The sequence below is a fragment of the Castanea sativa genome, chromosome 6, assembly GCF_040712315.1.
Source record: "Castanea sativa cultivar Marrone di Chiusa Pesio chromosome 6, ASM4071231v1".
In the NCBI taxonomy this organism is placed as follows: Eukaryota; Viridiplantae; Streptophyta; class Magnoliopsida; order Fagales; family Fagaceae; genus Castanea; species Castanea sativa.
The window spans coordinates 17,892,335-17,915,231 of record NC_134018.1 but is presented as its reverse complement, the minus strand read 5'-3'; the positions used below and the strand labels follow the sequence as shown (position 1 = coordinate 17,915,231).

Here is a 22,897-nt window from a genome sequence, read left to right as displayed (position 1 = left end):
ACACATGTCAAATTTTGTTTTAATTGGATATTATTTACTATATGATCTATAAGATTATATTTTATGTATAATTTTAAACTACAAAAAATTGCAGTTTAAAAAATTTATTAATGACATAGCTATTGATCTTTAATTTTCTAGAAATTTTGCAAGCATGTAGGATATAAGAAGAAGGTGTAATCCAATGGTAGATTTGTCAAAATGTACCTCCAATAAAAAGATATTGAGTAAAATTGTAGTCTTAGGTTACAACCAATTTTGTAACTAAACTTTGTCTATCAACAAATAAAAACAATCATAGTACAAAATTTAAACTTAAAACTAATCAAACTTTAACCATGAAACCATATTTCTAATCATAACTAAAAAAGAGATGTTCTCCGGTAATAATAGAAATTACATAAGAAATAAAGTTAGAAAATTTTAAAATCTCTTTTTAGACATTTCATTTAACCTTTTATATATATATATATATATATATATATATATATATATATATATATATATATAAAATTTTCATACACTTACTTTTGAAAATCTGATGAATAATGCTACCTCTCATTTAACATCTTTGTTATACAAATTATCAATTCGTAAATATATGATAATGTTAAGAAGCATTACAAATTATGGAGTAGTAATCTATGGTTTTATGTATCTAAAGAAGTGGAATATATAAAGTTTACAAAAAGGTATGTGTAAAGATTCATATTATATATATATATATATTTAATAAGGTTCAAAAAATGTATATTTAAGGTTTTTATTAACTTAAAAAATAATGAAAAACCAATTTTTAATAACTAAAATAATAATATTTATAAAAAATATATTTAATGAGATTATCATAAAAAAATTATCATGCGCAATGGGAGAGTATGCAACTAGTTAAGATAAAACAATTAAAAAAAAAAAAAGAATGAATATAAATATAAAGATAATGCTATTTGAGAATACAAAAATTGAATGGATATAAATATCAAAGCCTTCACATTCTGCATTTTTTGAGAATACAAAGAATAATGCTAGAGATACAAACTAATTTACAAAAAAATTTACAAACTACTGATGCGGTGAGTGATTATTAGTAAATGAAAAAAAGATATTAATGGTGAGCTTAGATAAAAACTAATAAAAAGTTGACCACATCAACTGTTTGTAAAAATGTTGTAAAATAGCTTGTGACTATAATATTATTCAAATACAGAACTTAGAATGCGAAGGCTTTGATCTAACACTCCATGCTAAAGTAAGGCCTTATTAAAGAACGAGTGTGGAATAGCTTTAATACCACCACTCGCCAAAGTAAATATTGTTTTATTATTATTATATTCCCACTTACCAAAATGATAAAAATAAAACCTCACAGAATTTTCTTTTTGATAAAAATATTAAGTTAAAAGAGAAAAAGAAAAACAAATCGGACAGACTTATAAGAATTCAAATTCGGCCGCCCAAAGTTCTAGTTGATTAGGGTCAGATTAATTGTACCTTCCAAGTATCTTTTTCACTTTCGTTTATTATAGTTTCAATTATTTTTTCACGTACAAAAAAAAATATATGCACACCTTTTGAATTTTTGAATTTATTTCTTTCTATACAGATAAAAATAGTATAAAATAAAAGTTAAATAATACATAATACTTAAGTTTATAAGGATGTTTAATTCTATAGGTTTACTAGAATGATAATACCACAAAAGAAGAAAGAAATGTGTACACTTGTTATAAATGAAACACAAATAAATTTTTTACTAAAAAAAACAAAAATAAAGTTAAATCACCTAAAAGTATAACTAATTGCATAAAGCTTTAATAATAAAATAAAGAATTAGGAAAAAAATCTATAATAAACTTAAAAAAGTAGATCTGATATTGAAAATATTTATATTTCAAAATTGTACATCAAATTGATAAGAAATGTCATTACTATTTCATCTATTAATATGAAAATTTTAATATAACTTTAGCATATAATAAAATGGGCTACTATAAAATTAAATCTTTAAATTTTATTATAGAGATTTGACATGTAGCTAGGGTTGGGCTGGAACAAAATTGTGTACAAGTAAAGAATGGGGCAAACTAAAAGATTGCTAGTCCTAAGTCCAATTTATAGGTCTATTCAAACACACACATGCACTCAATTTAATCTGATGACAACTTAGATCCATATTTTATTTTGCTTGAATCGTCCTTAAAATCCCAAAACCGTTTAATCAAAGCATCAATCAAGCAAATGATCCCACAAAAATTAAGTGGTAATTTAAATAAATAAATAAAACATTCCATAAGAGAAGGATCATTCCAGTGCATTGGTTTTTGTAATAACTTTGGTTGCTGGGTTGTGCTTGGATTTGAGCTTGGACCACTTTAAATCCTATATGTCACACAAGTTCGTGAGTCCCATGGTATGGGTATTGAAGGGCCTAATGTTTGCGAGATAAAGGTCCAATTTGAGTCAAGCCGCATGATTAAAACACTTCATTGCAAACAAAATGAAGTTATGGGACTTATTTTTAAAATTTCCAACTATTAGGTAAAAAATTAAGACATTTAGGAACCATCAAGATTGAGCTTATTGATTGAAAAAGGAAAGGAGGTATATTATAGAGCTCAAACCCTAGATATATATAAGCGGATCACAAACAGAACTTAAGTTATATAACTCAGTTTTCCTTACCCATCATCCAAAATTTCGTGGGACCCACAAAAAAAGTGTGTTTGGCTCGGTTTCTTAATGTTATTTCCATCACTCAAAATTCAAAAATTTTGAATGAGAATGATGGAAATTGGGAACAGAAAAATTGTGCTTTCAAAAGTTGAAAACTGAGTTTCATTGGCATGATAGCAAATATTTATGCCAAGGTTATATGTTACATGCATGAAATAATTATTTAAATATTTAGTAGTCTCCGAAAAAAGCTTCAATAGTGCTCATTGTGGCAATTGGCATGAAACTCTCAACCTACCAATTAGAATTTTGGAATGATAAGAAAACATTCTCAGTTTCTCACCCTTGGACAAGTGTAATGAAGATAACAGTCCACAAAATTTTCTTTTTTACCATGCAAAGGCTTGCACCTTACGGACAAGTGTAACAAAATTGAGGTCTCTTTTGCAGAGCAAAAAAGTATTGCCAGATTCTGGCCAATGAGTGTATTGATTAAGCACCGGGTTGGAGATTAAGATTAGAGAGAGTAACATAGACAATCAAACACACTCATACCAAAAATAGAAAATGAAAAGGTTAGACCTTGATGGCAAGAAAGTTGGTGCGGATGAAAAGGCGACCAAGAAGGGGGGAAAAGAAAGGAAAGGCAAAAGAACATAGCGCATATTCTGGATCATGATATAATCATTGAGAAACTTATTAACAATTATTTTTTTTTAAAGGTAAGAAAAATTGTATTAAGAGGAGACTACTTCATTAAAAAAAATTGAAGTAGCCAATTAAAAATATATGTACAGACAACACAACGACAACTCCCAAGTCCCAAACCACAACGCCAAATCAAAGCCGATCACCTATCCAATCTCACCCTCTACCTACGCACACTAACACACTCAAAATCCATATGACATTTTAGATTCTTCCGTATCTAGCTCTAATTCCCTTCAAAATCCCAGACCCATTTGATCAAATTATCAACAAAAACAAGAGTCTGTTGGTTGGTGATGGGGAAAAAAAAAAGGATAAAAAAACACTACATAGCATACAGATCAATTGGAACTGAGCCCATGGCGAATTCAACATAGGAAATAGTTGGATGGAACTGATTAACTGACGAATGAAGATTGATTTGCTCTGTCTATTGAGACAATTAATAGATTGCACTAGTCGATTTTTGAGAATGACTATACAACCAATCAAGTTGTGATGAAAACCAAAGTTGAATCAATTTGAATCATACGTTAAGATAGAACAAGAAAAAAATAAATAATGAATGCATAAAAATATAAACATAATCCAATTCAATTATGCCTAACATCTTGATGAATACTCACCCAAAAGGAAGGCTGGTTGGTAACACAGAAAGAACATAGAAGCAGGAAGAAAATTGTGGCGACATCTTGGTGATAGGAATATCTACAAAAGATATCTACAATGACTAAACATTAGATCCAGAGATATAGACCACGTCTTTCAAGGGTACACTGGAACTTTTTTAGTTTTTTGAGATATTAAGAAGTGTTTGGTTTAGGAATTTTCATCACTCAATTCTCACTTTTCATCACTTAATTCTCAAATTTCATGGGCTCCACCTTAAGGATGCTTGTTTGGTTCAATTTTTTTATCTCAATTCTCATGACTAATTACTCAAAAAAGTGAGTTAGAGTCATGAAAACTGAAAACAACTTTTAAAAAATTTTAAAAACTGAAAATTGAGTTATGAAATATGGGATATGAAATATGGGTTATGGGTGATGAATTATGAGTGATAGGTTATATATTTAGTAGTTCAGAAATGTACACCATTTTTGGACGCTTGTTGCCAAGCCTACTTTTTTTTTCATGAATGATGCTCTTAAACAAAAAATATTTTAATTACAACACTCTACTTGAGTGTAGTACCAATATTTCTTCTTAATCTAGGAGGAGTATCCTTCGGTCTAGGGGGACACAGTTAACTGAGGTTAAGTGGGGAGTTGGGGATGGTACTAACACTCCAACTGACCATTTCTTTTGCCCAGTTCCAGAGCTGGGAACAAAGGCACAGAGGCTGAGAAACTTGCTTGTGTGACTGATTAGATGGACAAGACCTTTGGTCTTGGAATCAACAACACTGCTATCAGGCATGTGAATAGTACTTTCAAGTATAAAAAGTAATTTATTATTATTATTATTTTTTTTATTGTTTTCAGTTTTTAATTTTCAATTTTCAGCAAAATAAGCGGTATCTAAACGCACACTAAATTAGGTTCTTATGAGACTAGGGAGAGATTTTGTTACATCCTAAGGTTTGGGATAGAACTTGAAAGCTTTAAGATCCCCTACAAGATTATAGTTTTAGCTTTGAAAAATCATTGGTGAATGTTGTGCCTACGAGGGACAATGTCATTTCTCACAGTTGTCCTCTGTGTAAGGCTTGCGAGGAAACTCTTGGCAATAAATAGAGAATATATTAGTCCTTCATAAAAAATTACAAACTAATTATAAAAAAAGAAACAAAAAAAAAAAGCATGAGTCGTCTAATCTAATCACATAAATACCTAAAACCAAATAAAAAGAATACAAATTTCATATGCAAAATCCCATCCAAGGTCTTACCAATCCTCTCTCTCCAAAAACAAAGCCAAATCCCCAAATTAGCAACAAATGTTTAGAATTTAGACTGATTGACTGTAGTCATGCTACTGCTCTAACAAACAAGGAAAAAAAAAAAAAAAAACACGATTAGCCAAGTAGATAACACGAAGCAACCGATTTAGACTGATTGACTGTAGTCATGCTACTGCTCTAACAAACAAGGAAAAAAAAAACACGATTAGCCAAGTAGATAACACGAAGCAACCGTTCTTGCTAAAAATGCTGAACTTTTGGTTGGAAGAAATTGAGTGGACTTGCTTTTCAGGTCAATGCAGTGCAGGACAAGGGGAGACATATGTAACTGGAGTCACCTACTTTAGTGGAAGATGCTGGGAAATTAACTGCCATGGTGGGGTAATGTTGATTTGTGGAGTGGAGGTCAAAAATTGGATGAAGTGCTTGAGTTTTATAAAAGTAACTAATCAAATATTAATATTTATCCAAGTTTCTGGACAATGATTTACATGGTAGAAATGAAATAGCATGAGATTTTTTATACTCCTATATACCTTTCTTTCGTTCCCTATTACGATCGATCAGTGCGTTATGACTTTCTTTCCTCAAAGCTTCATTGATGTTCCGCTTTTATGCATTTGCTTCATTTTCAGCCTGTTTTGTAACCTGTCCTTCTCTCCTCTTCTTGCACATCAATCTGCACATTGTTAGTTCTAAACCCATAAAGCGAGATGCAATTAATAAAAATTACTTAAAATAAATGGATTAGCGTACAGTTCTAGTCATTAAAATTGGGTTTCTTTTCTTCTTTTTTTTTTTTTTTTTCCTCTCATATATATATTCACATTGGTATTTCATATCCACTTTTTCGCAATTTTTCACTATTTTTGCCCAACCGTCCGAACCGATTCACCTTTCAAAAGTAATTTATAAATTTTAAACCCAATTTTTCTATTCCCCTTCCACTCATTTTGGGCTCAAGAGTCAATACAATTATATTCTGCCCACACGCGAGAACCTCCACCGGCGTCGAGTGCGGGTAGACCCCAGGTGTGAGCTATGTTGCCAGCAAACGGAGTCAGCGGGTCATCTTCTATGGGAATGCCCTTAGGCCAGGAATGTTTGGGCTTTGTGTCGTGGACGGATTCAGAAGTGCTCCAATTCGGTTCAGGATGTGTTCGGTTTGTTTCATCAGATGGTTATTTCATGGGGGATTTGGAATGCTCGGAACAAATTTTATTTTGAGAAGATCCAACTTCATCCTAAGGTTATCTTTGATGGTGCTGTAGGTTACCTGGACGAGTATCAAAAGTTGGTCGCTGCTCAGTAGGATGCTTGTTTTTTTTTTTTTTTTTGCTATTGGTTGATAGGGCCCTCGGCAGTTCTTGTAATAGGGCAATAGTTTTTATTTTGGCGTTTTTTCTGGTATTTCTTTTCCCCGGTTGAGTTTTCGGGTTTATAAGTGTATTTCTTTGTTGACTTTTTCCTCTTTAATAATATTTTCTAGCTTTTATCTCAAAAAAAGAGTCAATACAATTGTAAAACTTAAGAAAACAATTTTAAACCCAATTTTTCTATTCCCCTTCCACTCATTTTGGGGCTCAAGAGTCAATACAATTGTAAAACTTAAGAAAACAATTTTCAGTGAAGTTTTTTATTTTTATTTTTTATATTTAAATATTAATTAAATAATAATTATTTAACTTTTTATATTATAATATTTATTTTAAAATTTATTTTTATTTAGATGCAAAATATTAATTTATTTTTTGCATTCAAATTTTGCTAACATCTCCTTTATTTTAATGATAATATGGTTAATCCACTAATTCTTCTTTTGTCATAATCAATCTTAAGTAAAATTTTATCAAATTTTAGATTAGCAAATTTTCTTTCTACATAAACATAACATGCATTGTCAATAAAATTTTGTGGAAAATACATGTATTTAAAAATGAATCTAATCTTTTTATATAATCAAGAATTCCTATATTGCATCTTTGAACTTCATTGTAATTATTGTTTTTGGTTCATTTGCAATATATTCATCTAATTTTATGATATTGCTCTCAACAAAACTTATCAAGAGATATTCTTAAATGAGATTGTAGTAAATTTTTTTTTTTTTAAGTTATTCATATTCATGATGCAAACTACTCCGTTAAAGTTTAGAGGTATTTAGATTTTATAATCCGAAGTTTTAAAATTTGAATTTTACCCCTTAAAATTTTGTTATGTTTGCATCAATAACCCCTCCATCCATATTTTCTGTTAAGTGCCCCATAAGTTTATTACGCATATTTAGTTCTTCTAATAAAATGGTGACATCATTTTTATTATACCATGTCATTTTAAATTATTTAATAATTTAAATTTTTTAGGCTACAAAAATAATGGAAGCATCATTTTAAGGGACAAACTAAGCATATGTGGCAAGTTTATGTAGTATTTAACAAAAGATATGGATGGATGGACAATTGATGCAAATAACAGAGTTTCAAAGGGTAAAATCTAAATTCTGAAATTTCATGACGTAGAATCTAAACACCCCCAAACTTTAGGGGTATAGTTTGCAAATTTAGCCTTAAATATTAGTATATTAACAACATAAATCATTCCTAATCACCCAATTCTACCGCATCGAAACAAAGGCCAAAGAGGTGGTTTAGAGAGAGAGAGAGACATACAAAGCAATTTATAAAAAATTAAACCCAATTTTACTATTCCCCTTCACTCATTTTGATTTTGGGCACAATACAATTGTAAAACTTGAGACAACAATTTTAAGTGGAGTTTTTTATTTTTAATATCAATTGTCTCACATTGCTTAAAAAAATGTGTTGTATTATTATTTGTGTAGTATAACTTGCCTCACCTTTTCTTAAAAGCTACCATAACTTTTGAATGGAGATTGTGATGTGCCTTTATGTTAGAGTATTTGTGTGAGTTTGTTTCTCAAAAAAAAAAAAAAAAAAATAAATTAAGTAATATTTATGTAACATTTTATATTATAATTTTTATTTAACATGCATTTTTTTATTTAGATGCAAATTATTAACTAATTTTTGTATTTAAATTTTGCTAACATATCCTTCTTAATGATAATCTGGTAAATCCATTAAATTTTCATGCGTCACGATCAATCTTAAGTAAGATTTTATCAATTTTAATTATGAAAATTTCCTTCTTATAGAAACAATCATAACAAGTGTTGTTGATAAATTTTGTAGGCAATACATGTATTTGAAAAAGAATTAAGTCTTTTTATGTTATACCATGTCATTTAAAATTATTTAATAATTAAAATTGTTTAGGCTTCAAAAATGATAGGGGTATTATTTTATTGGACAAACTACATACGCTTGACAAGTTTATATGGCACTTAACAAAAAATATGGATGGAGGGATAGCTGATGCAAACGGAACAGAGCTTCAAGAGATAAAATTCAAATTCTGAAATTCAAGATATATAATCCAAACACCTCTATACTTTAGGGGTGTAGTTTGCAATTTAGCTTTAAAGATTAGTATATAAACAACATAAAACATTCCTAATCACCCAATTCTACCACATCGAAACAAAGGCCAAGAGGTGGTTTGAGGGAGAGAGAGAGAGAGGAGGTTCCACAATAATTACACAGAACTGCAAAATCTGAGACATACAAATCCTTATTATCCAAATACTTAATAATAAATTCATCACTCCAATATTGAACAACATATGTCATTCCTAATCGCAGACACAATTCTGCCACAACTCAAAACAAACTCCAAAAGAGGGGGAGGAAGGGGGTGGTTCCACATTAATTACACAAAATCTAAGACATACAAATATTTATCATCCAATAGTTAAACAATTGTTTCATCACTCCACCCATCTTGTCTACTTGAAATGACATTGCTTTCTACTCAGATTTCTTCCTAGTTATACTAACGGAAGGAATCATCAAACCATCCAAAAATTGCCTACCTATAGATTCGTTCATCATGAAGACTCTGATCACATCCTCTGGTTTTCTATCCACATTTGATTCGAAGGAAGAGAACTTCTCGGGCTTGAAATCTGCAAAAGGCTTATGTATCTCTGCTCCTTCAATTAATTTCTTGCATTCTTTGATTTCTTCCTCCAGTTTGCTTATCTTAGCTTGCAATGCCTTTGGCTCCACTTCATTACCCCCAGACTTCTTTTCGTTACGGAGAGAGTTTGAAACAATCTTAGAAAATGATGTTCCACCTACAAATACAGTAGAAACACAAGAAGATTATGACAAAAGAACAAAATGTGGGAGAATAATAAGGATTTGGTTCTCTTGGATCATATGTAACCTTATTTTACTCGTACAAAAGACAAAAATAATAATATGTCCAATAGCACACAATTCCAATCTTGATACGAATGGTGGTCAAATCGTTTTAATATGATTCAACTCCTACAAGGCTTGTAGCAAAGTATTCAATGCAATTCAGACTTGATGTGAATGTTCTGGTGAGAAGGTTATAGCACATTTGTGTTAATGAATAATGTACTCCAAATATATTCTATACATTTACATGTGAATCTCATCATTTACATTATTAATCAAGGAATAATGATTTAAAGTCTAGTTCTATGATAATGGGCCATGAAGGGCATTTTACTTAATGACATAAGAATTCCAAAAACTAAGCATACAAGTATTTCATTTGAGATGCCAAAAGCTTTGTAGGTCAATTGACAATTCCTGGTGTTTATAACGGAGATGTCTAGTGTTTAAATTCCCCCCCCCCCCCCTCTCTTCCCCCAAAACTTTTGAATTATCAAAACAAATAAAAATAGTATTTCACTTGAGATATAATTGGTGTACTTTATATAAATCTAGTTGATTTGATACTTGCGAATTCAATCTTTATGATAAATAGGCCTTTCACGAAATTAGTTTTCTAAAATCAAAATTATTGGATTCATTTAAAGTTCTCACTTCATTATATACATACAATTAAGAATTAAAATGATGTAACACAATATCCTTCAAGTATTGAGAAGTTAAAATATGGGTGTATTGTGTTTAAGAATGGAAACTGATATGTTCAACACATAATTTTTTTAATGAAGGAACCCAAAAAATCCTAGAAAAATAAACATGGAGCCTATGCACTTTGTGAAAGTAAAAAGTCTAGCCATGAAGCCAAAAAACTACTAGACATCCCATGTGTTAAACCTCATAATTCTAACATGTGAATTTTAAGTTCGGGATTGTGAGATTTATATGGTTGTTGAGAGGGATAAGTGACTTAATGAGAAGAGGAAGTGCATGTTTATGTGATACTTTGATCATATTGTAATACAAGAATACAGGGTATTAATTAATCCATGATATGGAGAGACCATATCTTTCTCGGAAGAGCACCATGTAATTCCACGAAAAAAAAGGTAACATAAGTATATATGCTAATCAAGAAACCAAAAAGTAACAAAAGGTAAGAAAGAATAACCTAATGGATTTTCACCCAAAAACCTTGTAGTTCAGTGGCATTTCTTGATCTTCTTTATGAGGAAAACCAAGGTTCAAGTCCCCCTCCCCCACTTTCAACAATCGAATTATCAAATAACCTAATGGATTTTCACTTCAACAATGTTTATAAAGGTACAAAATGCCTTACGACATATAACCATATAACCAAATGTACGTAGAGTATTGATGGTGATGAAAATAGGTTGTTTGACAAACTAATTGCTATCTATTATTTTATATTGGAATGGGTAAAGAGTTCTCCCTTGAAGCTTGTTGTTCTTGCATAAATAGTGGAGAGAAATTTCATGAATACAAAGTAAATGTACATGCATCAACAAACACAAAATGCACCAAACTAGAAGTCTTTTTTATAAAATTTTATCAACAAGTGCAAAATGCACAAACCTAGATTTTTGTCTTTGAAGTGTTGAAGATTTAAATGTGGAAACCTAATGATTAGTTAGATAAAAATAAAATAAAATAAAATAAAAATTTCTTTTTGCATGCGATTGAGATTTGTCTAAATCTAGACTTCTGAACATTGAATTGTGTTTTAAATGTTGGGATATAGATTTGAGGAAATTTGATGTATTAGATTTGTGTTACTTTTTATCTTTTTTCTTTTTATTGGAGGACCAAGGGCTATGAATGTTTTTTTGCCCATGTGCATAGATCTTAAAACTGGTCACCCGTCCGATGCTAACCATCCAACCAAACGTAAAGTGTGGACAATTTCATTCAACCCTTCATTCCAGTAGTGGGTGAAAGAGTGTGCCATCCAAAGGGATCAAGTCAAGAGGCTGTTGTACACAATTCCGATCCAACTCAATCCGTAAACATCCCCTATTTTTGTTTACAACATTTTTTCTTATAAATAATTAAACTTCATTGGGAAAAAAATGATAGAATACAAAGAACCCAAGCACACAGGCAGTGTGTGCTAAGGAAACAGAAAAACACCAAATCTAAGACTCATGAAATGTACATTTGTCAATCAAATCAGATAAAAAGATAACAGTGAAAATACCTGGATTTATCCATTCAAAAAAAAATCTGGAAAAAAAGGATAGTTTATTTTTTCTATTACAATTTGCATTTGCAAATTGTAACTATTGGCAGAATCTTACTGTATGTCAAATATTTTCATGCACACAATACCACTCTATATCGAATATCTTTCAAGCGCACAATACCACTGTCCTATATCATGCTGTAGCAAGAATATGTAACTGTCTTTCCCAATTCCTCTTCTCATCATAAAAAAATAAAAATAAAAATTTAATCTTGTTATCTCTATTATTTGTTTAGTTGATTTTTTTAATATACATCAATTTTCATTCATATTTGAGTCTATACATTAAAAATAATGTTCTTACTTCACTATAATAATGCTAAATAATTGATTATATCTAATACTATTAAATCTAACTAATGTGACAAGTTAGAACTATTTATACATTGATCAAAACTAAACAATTTAGAAAGCAATATAACTTTGGATTCCAATAATGAATTTTTAATTCCCAAATAGTGTCCTTTCAAATCTATGATTTTTTTTATATAGATAATTTGGTTGCCTATTTAGAATTCGCTTATTTTGCTTAAACTCAAAATTTTTTGCTGAAAAGACTATAGATAATGGTAAGTTAGTTGAAATAATATAGTATTGCAGTGGAGCACATAAATAGTAGAAAAAAAAAAAAAAAAAAAAAAAAAAAAAAAAAAAAAAAAATGAAGAGTAAAATAAGTTGGTTCTTTAAAGCTGGAGCGGCACACTATATTAAGAGAGAAATTGTTGAGAAATGAAGACTTTAAGTCAAATTTGATACTTAATTATTTTAGTTTTCTAAAAGTACTAAAGCTTAAATTATATATTTTCGTTTTTTTTTACTATTATATTTAACATAATATATAGTATACAAAAAGAAAAATAAATTTAATTATAATAGAATTAATTTGGCCACCAAAGTAAATTCTTGAGTTTATTATTAGGATGACAAGAACGACATTGGACAGCAGCACCGATCGTCAGAGACACCGCTACCCGGACCAGGAAACCTACTTTCAAAGGTAAAATAATAAAGGAAACCGAAAGTATTTTACAAATTTGACTCTATTTTAGCTGCAAACAAACACTTGAAAATGGGAAAACATATTTCGGAAAATATTTTCCGAGCATAACAAAATTAAATGTGATAGTGTATGTAGTTGTAGTGATAGACCTGGGATGATTTTGACGCCTTCCTCGCAAGCAACAACCGTAGCGTTTACAGCAAAGTTGGTGGCAATCCGACCGATATTGGACCTGACTTCCTCGTCTTGCAAGGGCTGGATCACCTTCGTCCTAACGGCGCCATCAACCTTGGCAACAGCAGCCCAGCCGTAACCATAAGAGGTCAAACACAAGCCCTTCACCGAATTGCTTGTAGAGGAAATATAATCCCAAATCCCCATATGATATCTCTCTCTCTCTCTCTCTCTCTCACAAAATGCAGAATGTGAAGGCTTTGATCTAACGCTTCATGCTAAAGGCTTTGATCGAACGAGTGTGGAATGACTCTATTACCACCACTGGCCAGAGTAAAGATTTTTTATTATTATTATCTTCCCACTTACCAAAAAGATAAAAAGAAACCTAACAGAAGTTTTCTTTTTGATAAAAATATTAAGTCTAAAAAGTAAAAGAAATCGGGCAGACTTCTGGTTGATTAGGGACAGATTAGTTGTGCCTTCCAAGGATCTTTTTCACTTTCGTTTTTCATAGTTTCAATTGTTTTTTTCAGGTACAAAATATATATATACACACACATATGCGCGCACCTTTTAAGAATAAGAGTATTCTTATCAAGAATGTTAAAAGTGTTATATACTAAATTTTAACACCAATACACTAAAAACCCAACTCTATCAAACATTTCAAATCTTAAAAATTTTGAGATACTACTACATTAAGTTTGTATTAGTATAAGCCCACTATAGCACAAATCTTAAACGGAAAATAATATTTTATTCCGTTACTTTTTCCTTTCTTTTATTATTATTATTTTTCTCTTCTTTCTTCTCTCTCCTCTCTCACTTTTGTTCCCTGTAGCTTCTATTTCTCCATTGAATTTTTCCTCTCTACCGATCTCGACACCACCATCGCAACCTCATCGTCACCATCGTCCATCACTTTCTTCTCCGCCGCATTGTAACCAACACTATATCCTAATCCTCCGCCACTCAAAACGATGTCGTTTTCGTACACATCACTATAATCGTTGATCCGTACATCATCGAAGACCTTCACAACCAGCACAGGAGTAAGTGAAATCATCTCCGGTGCCAGATCTTCTTCGGTCCTCGTGTGGAGCTTGGAGGAAGCGACGATGCTGATGATGATGCAATTGCCGCCGATATGGAGGTAGAGCTTGATGGCGAGGTGATTTGATTTTGTGGGTCTGGGTTCATGGGTTTGGGTTCATGGGTCTCTGACTGGCGTGGGCATCAACGTTGAGGGTAAATCGGTGTGGGTCTCTGATCGCGTGGATCTCTCTTGGTGGTTGTTTTTCTTTTTCCTTTTTCGATTGTTGGTGGTGATGAGGTTGTGGGTTTGTGATTTGGTTATGATTTTGGAGGGTTGTTTTTCTTTTTCTTTTTTCGGTTGTTGGTGGTGAATGGTGATAAGGTTGTGGGTTTGGGTTTGGGTTTGTGATTTGGTTATGATTTTGATGGTTGGTGGTCATGGTTGTGGGTGGTGGCGACAATGGCAATTGTTGTAGGCAAGTGGAGCGGTGGTAGGGGGTGGTGGAGGAGGTGGTTGGCTGTTTGCTATAGATTTTTTGCGAAGTTGTTTTATTATTATTTTAATGAGTAGTTTATATTATTTAAATGAAAGGGTAAAAAATATAGAATTCTTGATGTTTGATGAATCTTAAAGTGGGGTGGTATAGTGAATAAAGGAGGTTTTTGAAGTGTTAAATGCTAAAAAATTTAGAATTCTTGATAAGAATGCTCTAATACTTAAGTTTATAAGAATGTTTAATTCTATAAGTCTACTTAGTAGACTTATCAAATTGATAAGTATTATGTATTATTAGTTCGATGACATCTTAGTTCCATACTTTATTTTGCTCGAATCCTCCTTAAAATCCCAAACCTGTTTAATGTAAACATCAATCAATCAAAATGATCCCACAAAAATTAAGTGGTAATTTAAAATTTTAAAAAAAAAATCCATAAGAGAAGGATCGTTCCAGTGCATTGGTTTTTGTAATAACTTTGTTTGTTGGGTTGTGCTTGGATTTGAGCTTGGACCACTGCAAATCCTGTATGTCACACAAGTTCATGAGTACCATGGTCCGGGTATTGAAGGGCCGAATGTTTGCGAGATAAAGGTCCAATTTGAGTTAAGCCACAATATGGATGGTAGAATTGGTGGTGGATGGAAACACTTCATTGTAAACAAAATGAAGTTATGAGACTTATTTTTAAAAATTCCAACTATTAGGTCAAAAATTAAGACATTTAGGAACAACCATCATGATTGAGCTTATTTATTGAAAAGAGAAAGGAGGTAAATTATAGAGCTCAAACCAAGTTTAATATACCAAATAAACAGTTAAAAGGGACCTCTAGTGGAGATTGATATTCTCAGTCTCGAGTCAATTTATAGGTTGCACCAATCATTTTGAGAGGGATTATACAGCAATCAAGTTGTGATGAAACCAAACTTGAATCAATTACATTCGTAAATTAGGATAAAACAAGAAAAAAATTGAATGGATATAAATATAAAGATAATGCCATTTATAATCACGAATGATTTCATGATGAATACACAGGAATAACAGAGATATGGGAAGAAAATTGTTACATACTGGTAGATGACCCAAAAACTTCTCAACTAATTAACCCAAAAGAATCACAAACATGATGCAAAGAAGTAAAGCCAAATTGATGATTAAAGAAGCTTGTATCATCAGCATATTTTTTTTCCACAGATTATTAAACCATACACACAGAGCATGTCAATTAGGAATAGCTTTGAAAGATATTCACAACCACTGAACATTACCATGCCAGAAGCGTGCACTGCTTTTGTACACTAACCATGAGGTATAGACCAAGTGTTCCCAGGGATAGATGAATCCCAAATATGTGATTCTGCAACCAAAAAAAAAACCAAATCAGATCAAATGGAACTATGGCCTCTGCAAAAAGCATGTTAAATCAAGAAAAGATCAAGTATTTTCCCAATTTTTTTTTCTACTTATGGTTAGATAAGAAATCTGGATTTGAATGCGAACTTGTCAATTGCATAGCATTGATCATTTTTATTGTCCATTAGAACAAAATATTTCAGTATCAATCTATTCTAGCATATCGATTAAGAGCTAGCACTTAGCAGTATTGTCAATTCGTCACATTATTTTATACCATATCAAATTATCAATTCAAAACCAAATATTATAACTTAAAAAAAAAATAGGAAGAGTGTAAATTATTTGATTTTGAGTTGATAATTTGATATGGTGTAAAATAATATATATTTTTTAGAACCTAAGTATAAAATAAATTTAAATCAAGAAAAGATCAAGTATGTAATGTACAGAAACCAACTTATTTACTGCATGAAATCATCATTCAATTTAAATATTTAGTAGTTTCAAAAAAAGCTTCAATAGTGCTCATTGTGGCAATTGGCATAAAATTTTTGACCTAACCATTGGAATTTTGGAACATGAGATCTAACCTTCCTTTCTTTGAAGCATATCATGTTTCCCTGGAGGGGCATGATGTACGTTTAAGCATGACCAACGTGCAACCAGAATTTGCAATGGTAATGAGCTACATAAACACCAATTGCACAGAATAATAAGCAAACATTCTCAGTTTCTCACCCTTGGACAAGTGTAACAAAATTACAAGTCCAAGAGACCTCTTTTTGCAGAGAAAAATAGTATTGCCAGATTCTCAGTTTCAATTTTATCAAATTTTAGTTTAGCAAATTTTCTTTCTACATAAACAACTATAACCCGCATTGTCAATAAAATTTTGTGGACAACACATGTATTTAAAAATGAATCTAATCTTTTTATATAATCAAGAATTGTTATATTACATGTTTGAACTTCATTATAGTTATTGTTTTTTGTTATTATCTTCATATAATACCATTCCTATATCTTCTACCTCTTTTTCATGAATTTCTTGTTCATTTGCAAAATTTTCATCTAATTTTATGATATTGCTCACAACAAAACTTATCAAAAGATATCTTAAATAAGATTGTAGTAATTTTTCTATTCTTATTTTTTTTTTAAGTTATTCATATTCATGTTGCAAATTACTCTTTTAAGGTTTGGAGGCGTTTAGATTTTACACTTTGAAGTTTCAGAATTTGAATTTTACCCTTTGAAATTTTGTTATGTTTGCATCAATAGCCTCTCCATTCATATTTTCTGTTAAGTGCCCCATAGCTTGTCGCGCATATTTAGTTCATCTAATAAAATGATGACATCATTTTTATTATACCATGTCATTTTAAATTTTTTAATAATTTAAAATTTTTAGGCTACAAAAATAATGAGGGCATCATTTTATTGGACAAACTAAGCATGCGTGGCAAGTTTGTGGTACTTAAAAAAAATATATGGTTGGATGAGCAGCTGATGCAAACATAACAGAGCTTCAAAGAATAAAATCTAAATTCTAAAATTTTAGGGTGTAGAATCTAAACACCCCCAAACTTTAGGGGTGTGATTTGCAAATATAGCCTTAAAGATTAGTACATTAACAACATAAATCATTCCTATTCACCCAATTCTGCCACATCAAAATAAGGGCCAAAGAGGCAGTTTAGGGGGAGGAGAGAGAGAGAGAGAGAGAGAGAGAGAGAAGAATAATTACACAAAATTGCAAAATCTAAGACATACAAATCCTTATACTTAATAATAAATTCATCACTCCAATACCTAACAGCATATATCATTCCTAATCACACCCAATTCTGCCACAACTCAAAACAAACACCAAAAGAGGATGGGGAGGAGGGGTTCCACAATAATTACACAAAATCTGAGACATACAAATATTTATCATCCCAATAGTTAATAATTATTTTAACACTCCACCCATCTTGTCTCCTTGAAATGAAATTGCCTTCTACTTAGAATTCTTCCTAGTTACTCTGACGGTAGGAACTATCATATCATCCAAAAATTGCCTACCTATAGATTCCTTCAACATGAAGACTCTAACCACATCCTCTGGTTTTATATCCACATTTGATTCGAAGGAAGAGATCTTCTCTGGCTTGAAATCTGCAAAAGGCTTATGTATCTCTGCTTGTCCAACTAATTTCTTGCATTCTGTGATTTCTTCCTCCATTTTGCTTATCTTAGCATGCAATGCCTTTGTCTCCACTTCATTACCCCAGACTTATTTTCATTATGGAGAGATTGCGAAACAATCTTATATATAAAATAACGATCCACCTACAAATACAGTAGAAACACAAGAAGATTATGACAAAAGAACAATATGTGGTAGAATATTAAGGATTTGGTTCTCCTGGATCATATGTAAGCTTATTTTACTCGTACAAAGACTAAAATAATAATCTGTCCCATAGCACACATGCAATTGCAATCTTAATATGGATGGTGGTCAAATCGGTTTAATATGATTCAGTTGCTATAAGGCTTGTAGCAAAGTATTCAATGCAATTCAAACTTAATGTGAATGTTGACATCTTGTATGAATATCTGGTGAGAGAGTTATAGTACATTTGTGTTAATGAATAATGTACTCCAAATATCTTCTCTACATATAGATGTGAATCTCATCATTTACATTATTAATCAATGAATTATGATAATGGCCATGAAGGACATTTTACTTAAAGACATAAGAATTCCAAAAACTAAGCATATAAGTATTTCATTTGAGATGCCAATAGCTTTATAGCTCAATTGACAATTCTTGGTGTTTATAATGGAGACGTCTAGTGGTTAAATTTCCCCTCCCCCAACTTGTGAATTATCAAAACAAATAAAAATAATATTTCACTTGAGATATAATTGGTTTAGTTTGTATAAATCCAATTGATTTGATATATGTGAACTCGATATTTATGGTAAATAGGCCTTTTCGCGAAAGTAGTTGTCTAAAATAAAAATTATTGGATTCATTTAAAGTTCTCGCTTCATTATATACAAACAATTAAGAATTAAAAGAGTGTAATACATTATCCTTCAAGTATTGAGAAGTTGAAATATAGGTGTATTGCGTTCAAGAATGGAAACTGACATGTTCAACATGTAATCTATATATATATATAAATTGAAGCATAACATTTATTGTTACTATGCTTCTGTTAAGTCACATCAACGGCCACATCATCCATTTATTTCTAGCATTTTCTCTCTCATTTTTAATTATTTTTCTCCTTATTAATTTATCACCTTACAATTACTCTTCCTCCAACATTTCCCCCACTTTTAACTTTTTATCTCCCACTACTCTATACCTTAACCTTACAATTCCTCAATTCCTCCATCCCTTAATTTGTATTCCTTTTATTTTGACTCTTCTTCTCCCCATTTTTTTTACTATAAATAATTGCTTTTCTCTCTTCCATTCTATCTATATTTTGCTCACACAAACAGGTGAATACTCTCTCTCTCTCGATGAATTTTTAATTCTTTGTTGCACATCTAATTTAGGTTGAAGAATTTTTTTGTCGAACTCTACTTTGGGTTGATACATTTGGTTATATTTTAATTTGTTATATTTTTTATTTTATTTTATTGTTAAATGTTATCCATTGATTTTATATAATGTTATTCTACTATATAGCAAAGCTTGGATAATTTGTTATTTACAATTATACATTTTCTTTTAAATATTCTTCTACTCACCTTATTTTATATAATTTTGCTATTTCTCTCACATTCTCTCCTAGAATATGTGATTATTCTCTCTCTCTCTCTCTCTCTCTCTCTCTCTCTCTCTCTCTCTCTCTCTCTCTCTCTCTCTATATATATATATATATATATATATATATTTTTTTTTTTTTTTTTTTCTTGCAACTCTACTTTCGATACTTTGGGTCAATGCATTTTGGTGGTATGTTTTGTAAGTGTCTCATCAGATATAGTTTTGGTTTGAGTTAATTCTTAGATATGTTGAAAGTGAGAATTTTGAAAATTTTATTTACTTATAAGTAAAATGTTATACGTTTAATTTTTAAAAATAAAAAATGAGAGAAAATATAAATAATTTAAGGGTAAATTATAAAGTTGGTCCCTATCTTTTACATCAAATGTCAATTTGGTTCCTAACCTTTCGATTGTGTCAATTTGGTCCCAACCTTTTAATGTCGTGTTAATTTGGTTCCTATCGTTATCTCTTGGATGGAAAAATCTGATGTGTCAAATAGAATAATAAAAAATAAATTCTCATGCCACATCAACTGCCAATTATGCCACCATGTCAGGCTTAAAAAAATTAAAAAATAAAAAATAAAAACCTCAAATTGTGTTTTCCACTGTTCCCATGAGAGTTCAAGTTTGAAGAAAATTTTAAAATCCCTCTCTCCCATGTTTCATCTCTCTCTCTCTCATATTAACCTACACCCACTACTTCCTTATCCTACGCATCCCACCGTCTCTCTTGTAAATGATGAGAAGCAACCCAATAATTTGGAAACCTAATGGCCTGTTTGGGAGTTAAAAAAAGGAGGGGGAGTAGAGTAAAGGGAGGGAGAGTAATTTAATTACCTTATTTGGAAGTTTTTTAAGGAAGGAAGGGGAAGAGTTTGGAGGGGTTTCAACTACCTCTAACCCCTCATTTTTAATTTCTCCAAATTGGAGAGATTTGGAGGTAGAGTAGAGTAGATAAATTATTGACCAAATGAATTTCCCAATTTACCTTTTTTAAATTAACAAAATTACAAACTGTTTATATAAAAAATTATTGTTTGTTTCCTGAGAAAATTTAAGGGTTAAGAAACAGTGCTACTCCAAACCCTTCGGCGCCGGCGGCTTCATCTCTCCGGACAACAGAGGCTAAAGTGAACACATCTAGTATGAGCTCTACCACAAATTTTCCTCGCCATAACGCCGAAGGCTAGGATCGCCGGTGTTCGTCACTCTCCCCATCGACTCCGTTAGTACCTGTGGCCAAGTTCGGCGTCGCAAGGCTATGGCGCAGTCGTTCAAAGCTCTATTAGTCGCCGGTGTCGAAGGCGTCGTCGTCGAGGTCTGGTGGGGACTAGTGGAGAGAGACGAACCTCACTGGTCGAAACAGGACGCAAACTATGGCAAGCCTAGTGAGGATCGGCAAACTATGACGTTTGCCTCCGCCAGATCTCGCCGTCGGTCGCTCCGTTTTAGGGATCCGCTGTGAGGATCAAGCCTCACTGTGCTTACCGTGCTCATCCTTTAAACTCTCTTTGATTTTTTTTTTTTTTTGTAATTAAAATTTATGGGTCTAGACCAGGATTTTTACTCTTGTTATAGTTTTTAGGTATATACTTTATTTTGTTTTTAATTTTATTTATGCTTCTCCAAAAGAAAAAAAATCACTAACATATTCTAAGATTTGTACTAATGATAATCAAATTCAAGACTTTACAAATAAATTAATCATAGACTAATGTTACAAGTCTATCTTCAAATAGAGGTAAATTTGTCTATTTAAATTATTTCTTCTCATCTCCATCCTAATTTTTAAAACATCCAAACAAGAGAAAGGGTTATTTACTCCTTTCCACCTTAATAATTTTAAAAACATCCAAACAAGGTAGAGAGGAATCATTCCCCCTCTACTCTACGCTACTCCCCTCTCCTCTCTTTCCTTAGTTAATCTGTAAAATCAAAAGACAATCTTGATCAGACCCTTTTTTTGTGTGGTTGATGGAGGTTCTAGTTCTACTAGGTGGTCCTGCGTTTAGCATCGAGGTGTCGTCTTTGCCACCAAGTACGGTGTCGTTTCATCAGCTGCTATAAATGATGTGGATGCGATCCTAAATGACGTCAAGCAGGGTTTGGGATTCGTGTACTTGTGAAGGCTCCAGAGGAAGAAGATGAGGAATCATTTGAGGGTTCATCTTTAATCAAAGCCTCGATGATAGCAAAGAAGAAGAAAATGATGACATTTTGTCAATAGAGCTTCAGTGCAATTTCAAGGACTTGGTTCTGTGTCTTCTTTGGAAGACTCTCTTCCCATCAAGCAATTATTCCATTTCTATCCTATGAAAGTTTTGCTTTTTCTTTATGAAAAAATGATGATTTTTGAACAAGTTGTGATTTGGGTTTGTTATTTGGTACACAAGGAGGGGATTATCGAATCGCTTTACTAAGAAATCAAAGTCGTTTGCTAATATATTAGAAGTGGAAGTGGGTACAGTGAAGGATTTGGAGAAGCAAGAGAACCCATTTAATAACAGGATTTGGATGGAAAATTCTAAAACAAATTTTGGTTTTGTTTTGTTTCTAGAGAAAAATGTTTTAGTTTATTATCTCATAGGTGTTGATTACTAGTCCATATGTTTATTATATAATGCAATATTCTGCAAAGCCAGTGAGTGAGGATGAGGCAGACGAGAGGGAGAAGTAATCTGCACAGCAAGTGAGGATGTGGAAGAAGATAGAATGTTCTCGTGGGAACACAAAATCTGATTTTTTTTTATTATTTAAATTTGACGTGGCATGAAAAATTATTTTTTATTATTCCATTTGACACGTAAAATTTTTCTATCTAAGAAATAACGGCAGTGACCAAATTAACATAACATTGAAAGATTAGAGACTAAATTGACACAATTGAAAGGTTAGAGACTAAATTGAAATATGATGTAAAAAATAAGGACCAACTATGTAATTTACCCATAATTTAATGATATGGAGGATGTGGCTGAATTTAAATGGTGAATAAGATAAGATGAGAAGAAAAAAAAAAGATATAATAATAAACACCAAATTATCCAAATCATGTTATGTAATAGAATAATATTATATTCTGATATACTATTTTTAATTCTTTATAATAGAATAGGATAACATTTAACAATAAAAGAGGACAAAAAACAAAATCTTATATACTATTTTTAATTCTTTATAATGCAATAGGATAACATTTAACAGTCAAAAAGA

The 22,897-nt window shown here is 31.4% G+C and overlaps 1 protein-coding gene across 1 annotated transcript; it reads right to left on the bottom strand.

Moving 5' to 3' along the window:
- Positions 1 to 8,892: 8,892 nt before the first annotated feature.
- On the bottom strand, positions 8,893 to 13,376 carry LOC142638676 (uncharacterized). The gene is made up of 2 exons (XM_075812732.1): positions 12,980 to 13,376; positions 8,893 to 9,499 (listed from the first exon to the last, which is right to left on the bottom strand). Exons 1-2 carry the CDS (start codon positions 13,209 to 13,211, stop codon positions 9,171 to 9,173), a joined length of 561 nt encoding a protein of 186 aa, XP_075668847.1. The 5' UTR covers positions 13,212 to 13,376; the 3' UTR covers positions 8,893 to 9,170.
- Positions 13,377 to 22,897: the final 9,521 nt, after the last annotated feature.

Coding starts and splice junctions, on each gene's coding strand:
- LOC142638676 (XM_075812732.1), bottom strand. CDS start 13,211: ATGGGGATTTGGGATTATATTTCCTCTACAAGCAATTCGGTGAAGGGC. Junction 9,500..12,979: donor AGGCGTCAAAATCATCCCAG/GTCTATCACTAC, acceptor CTGTATTTGTAG/GTGGAACATCATTTTCTAAG.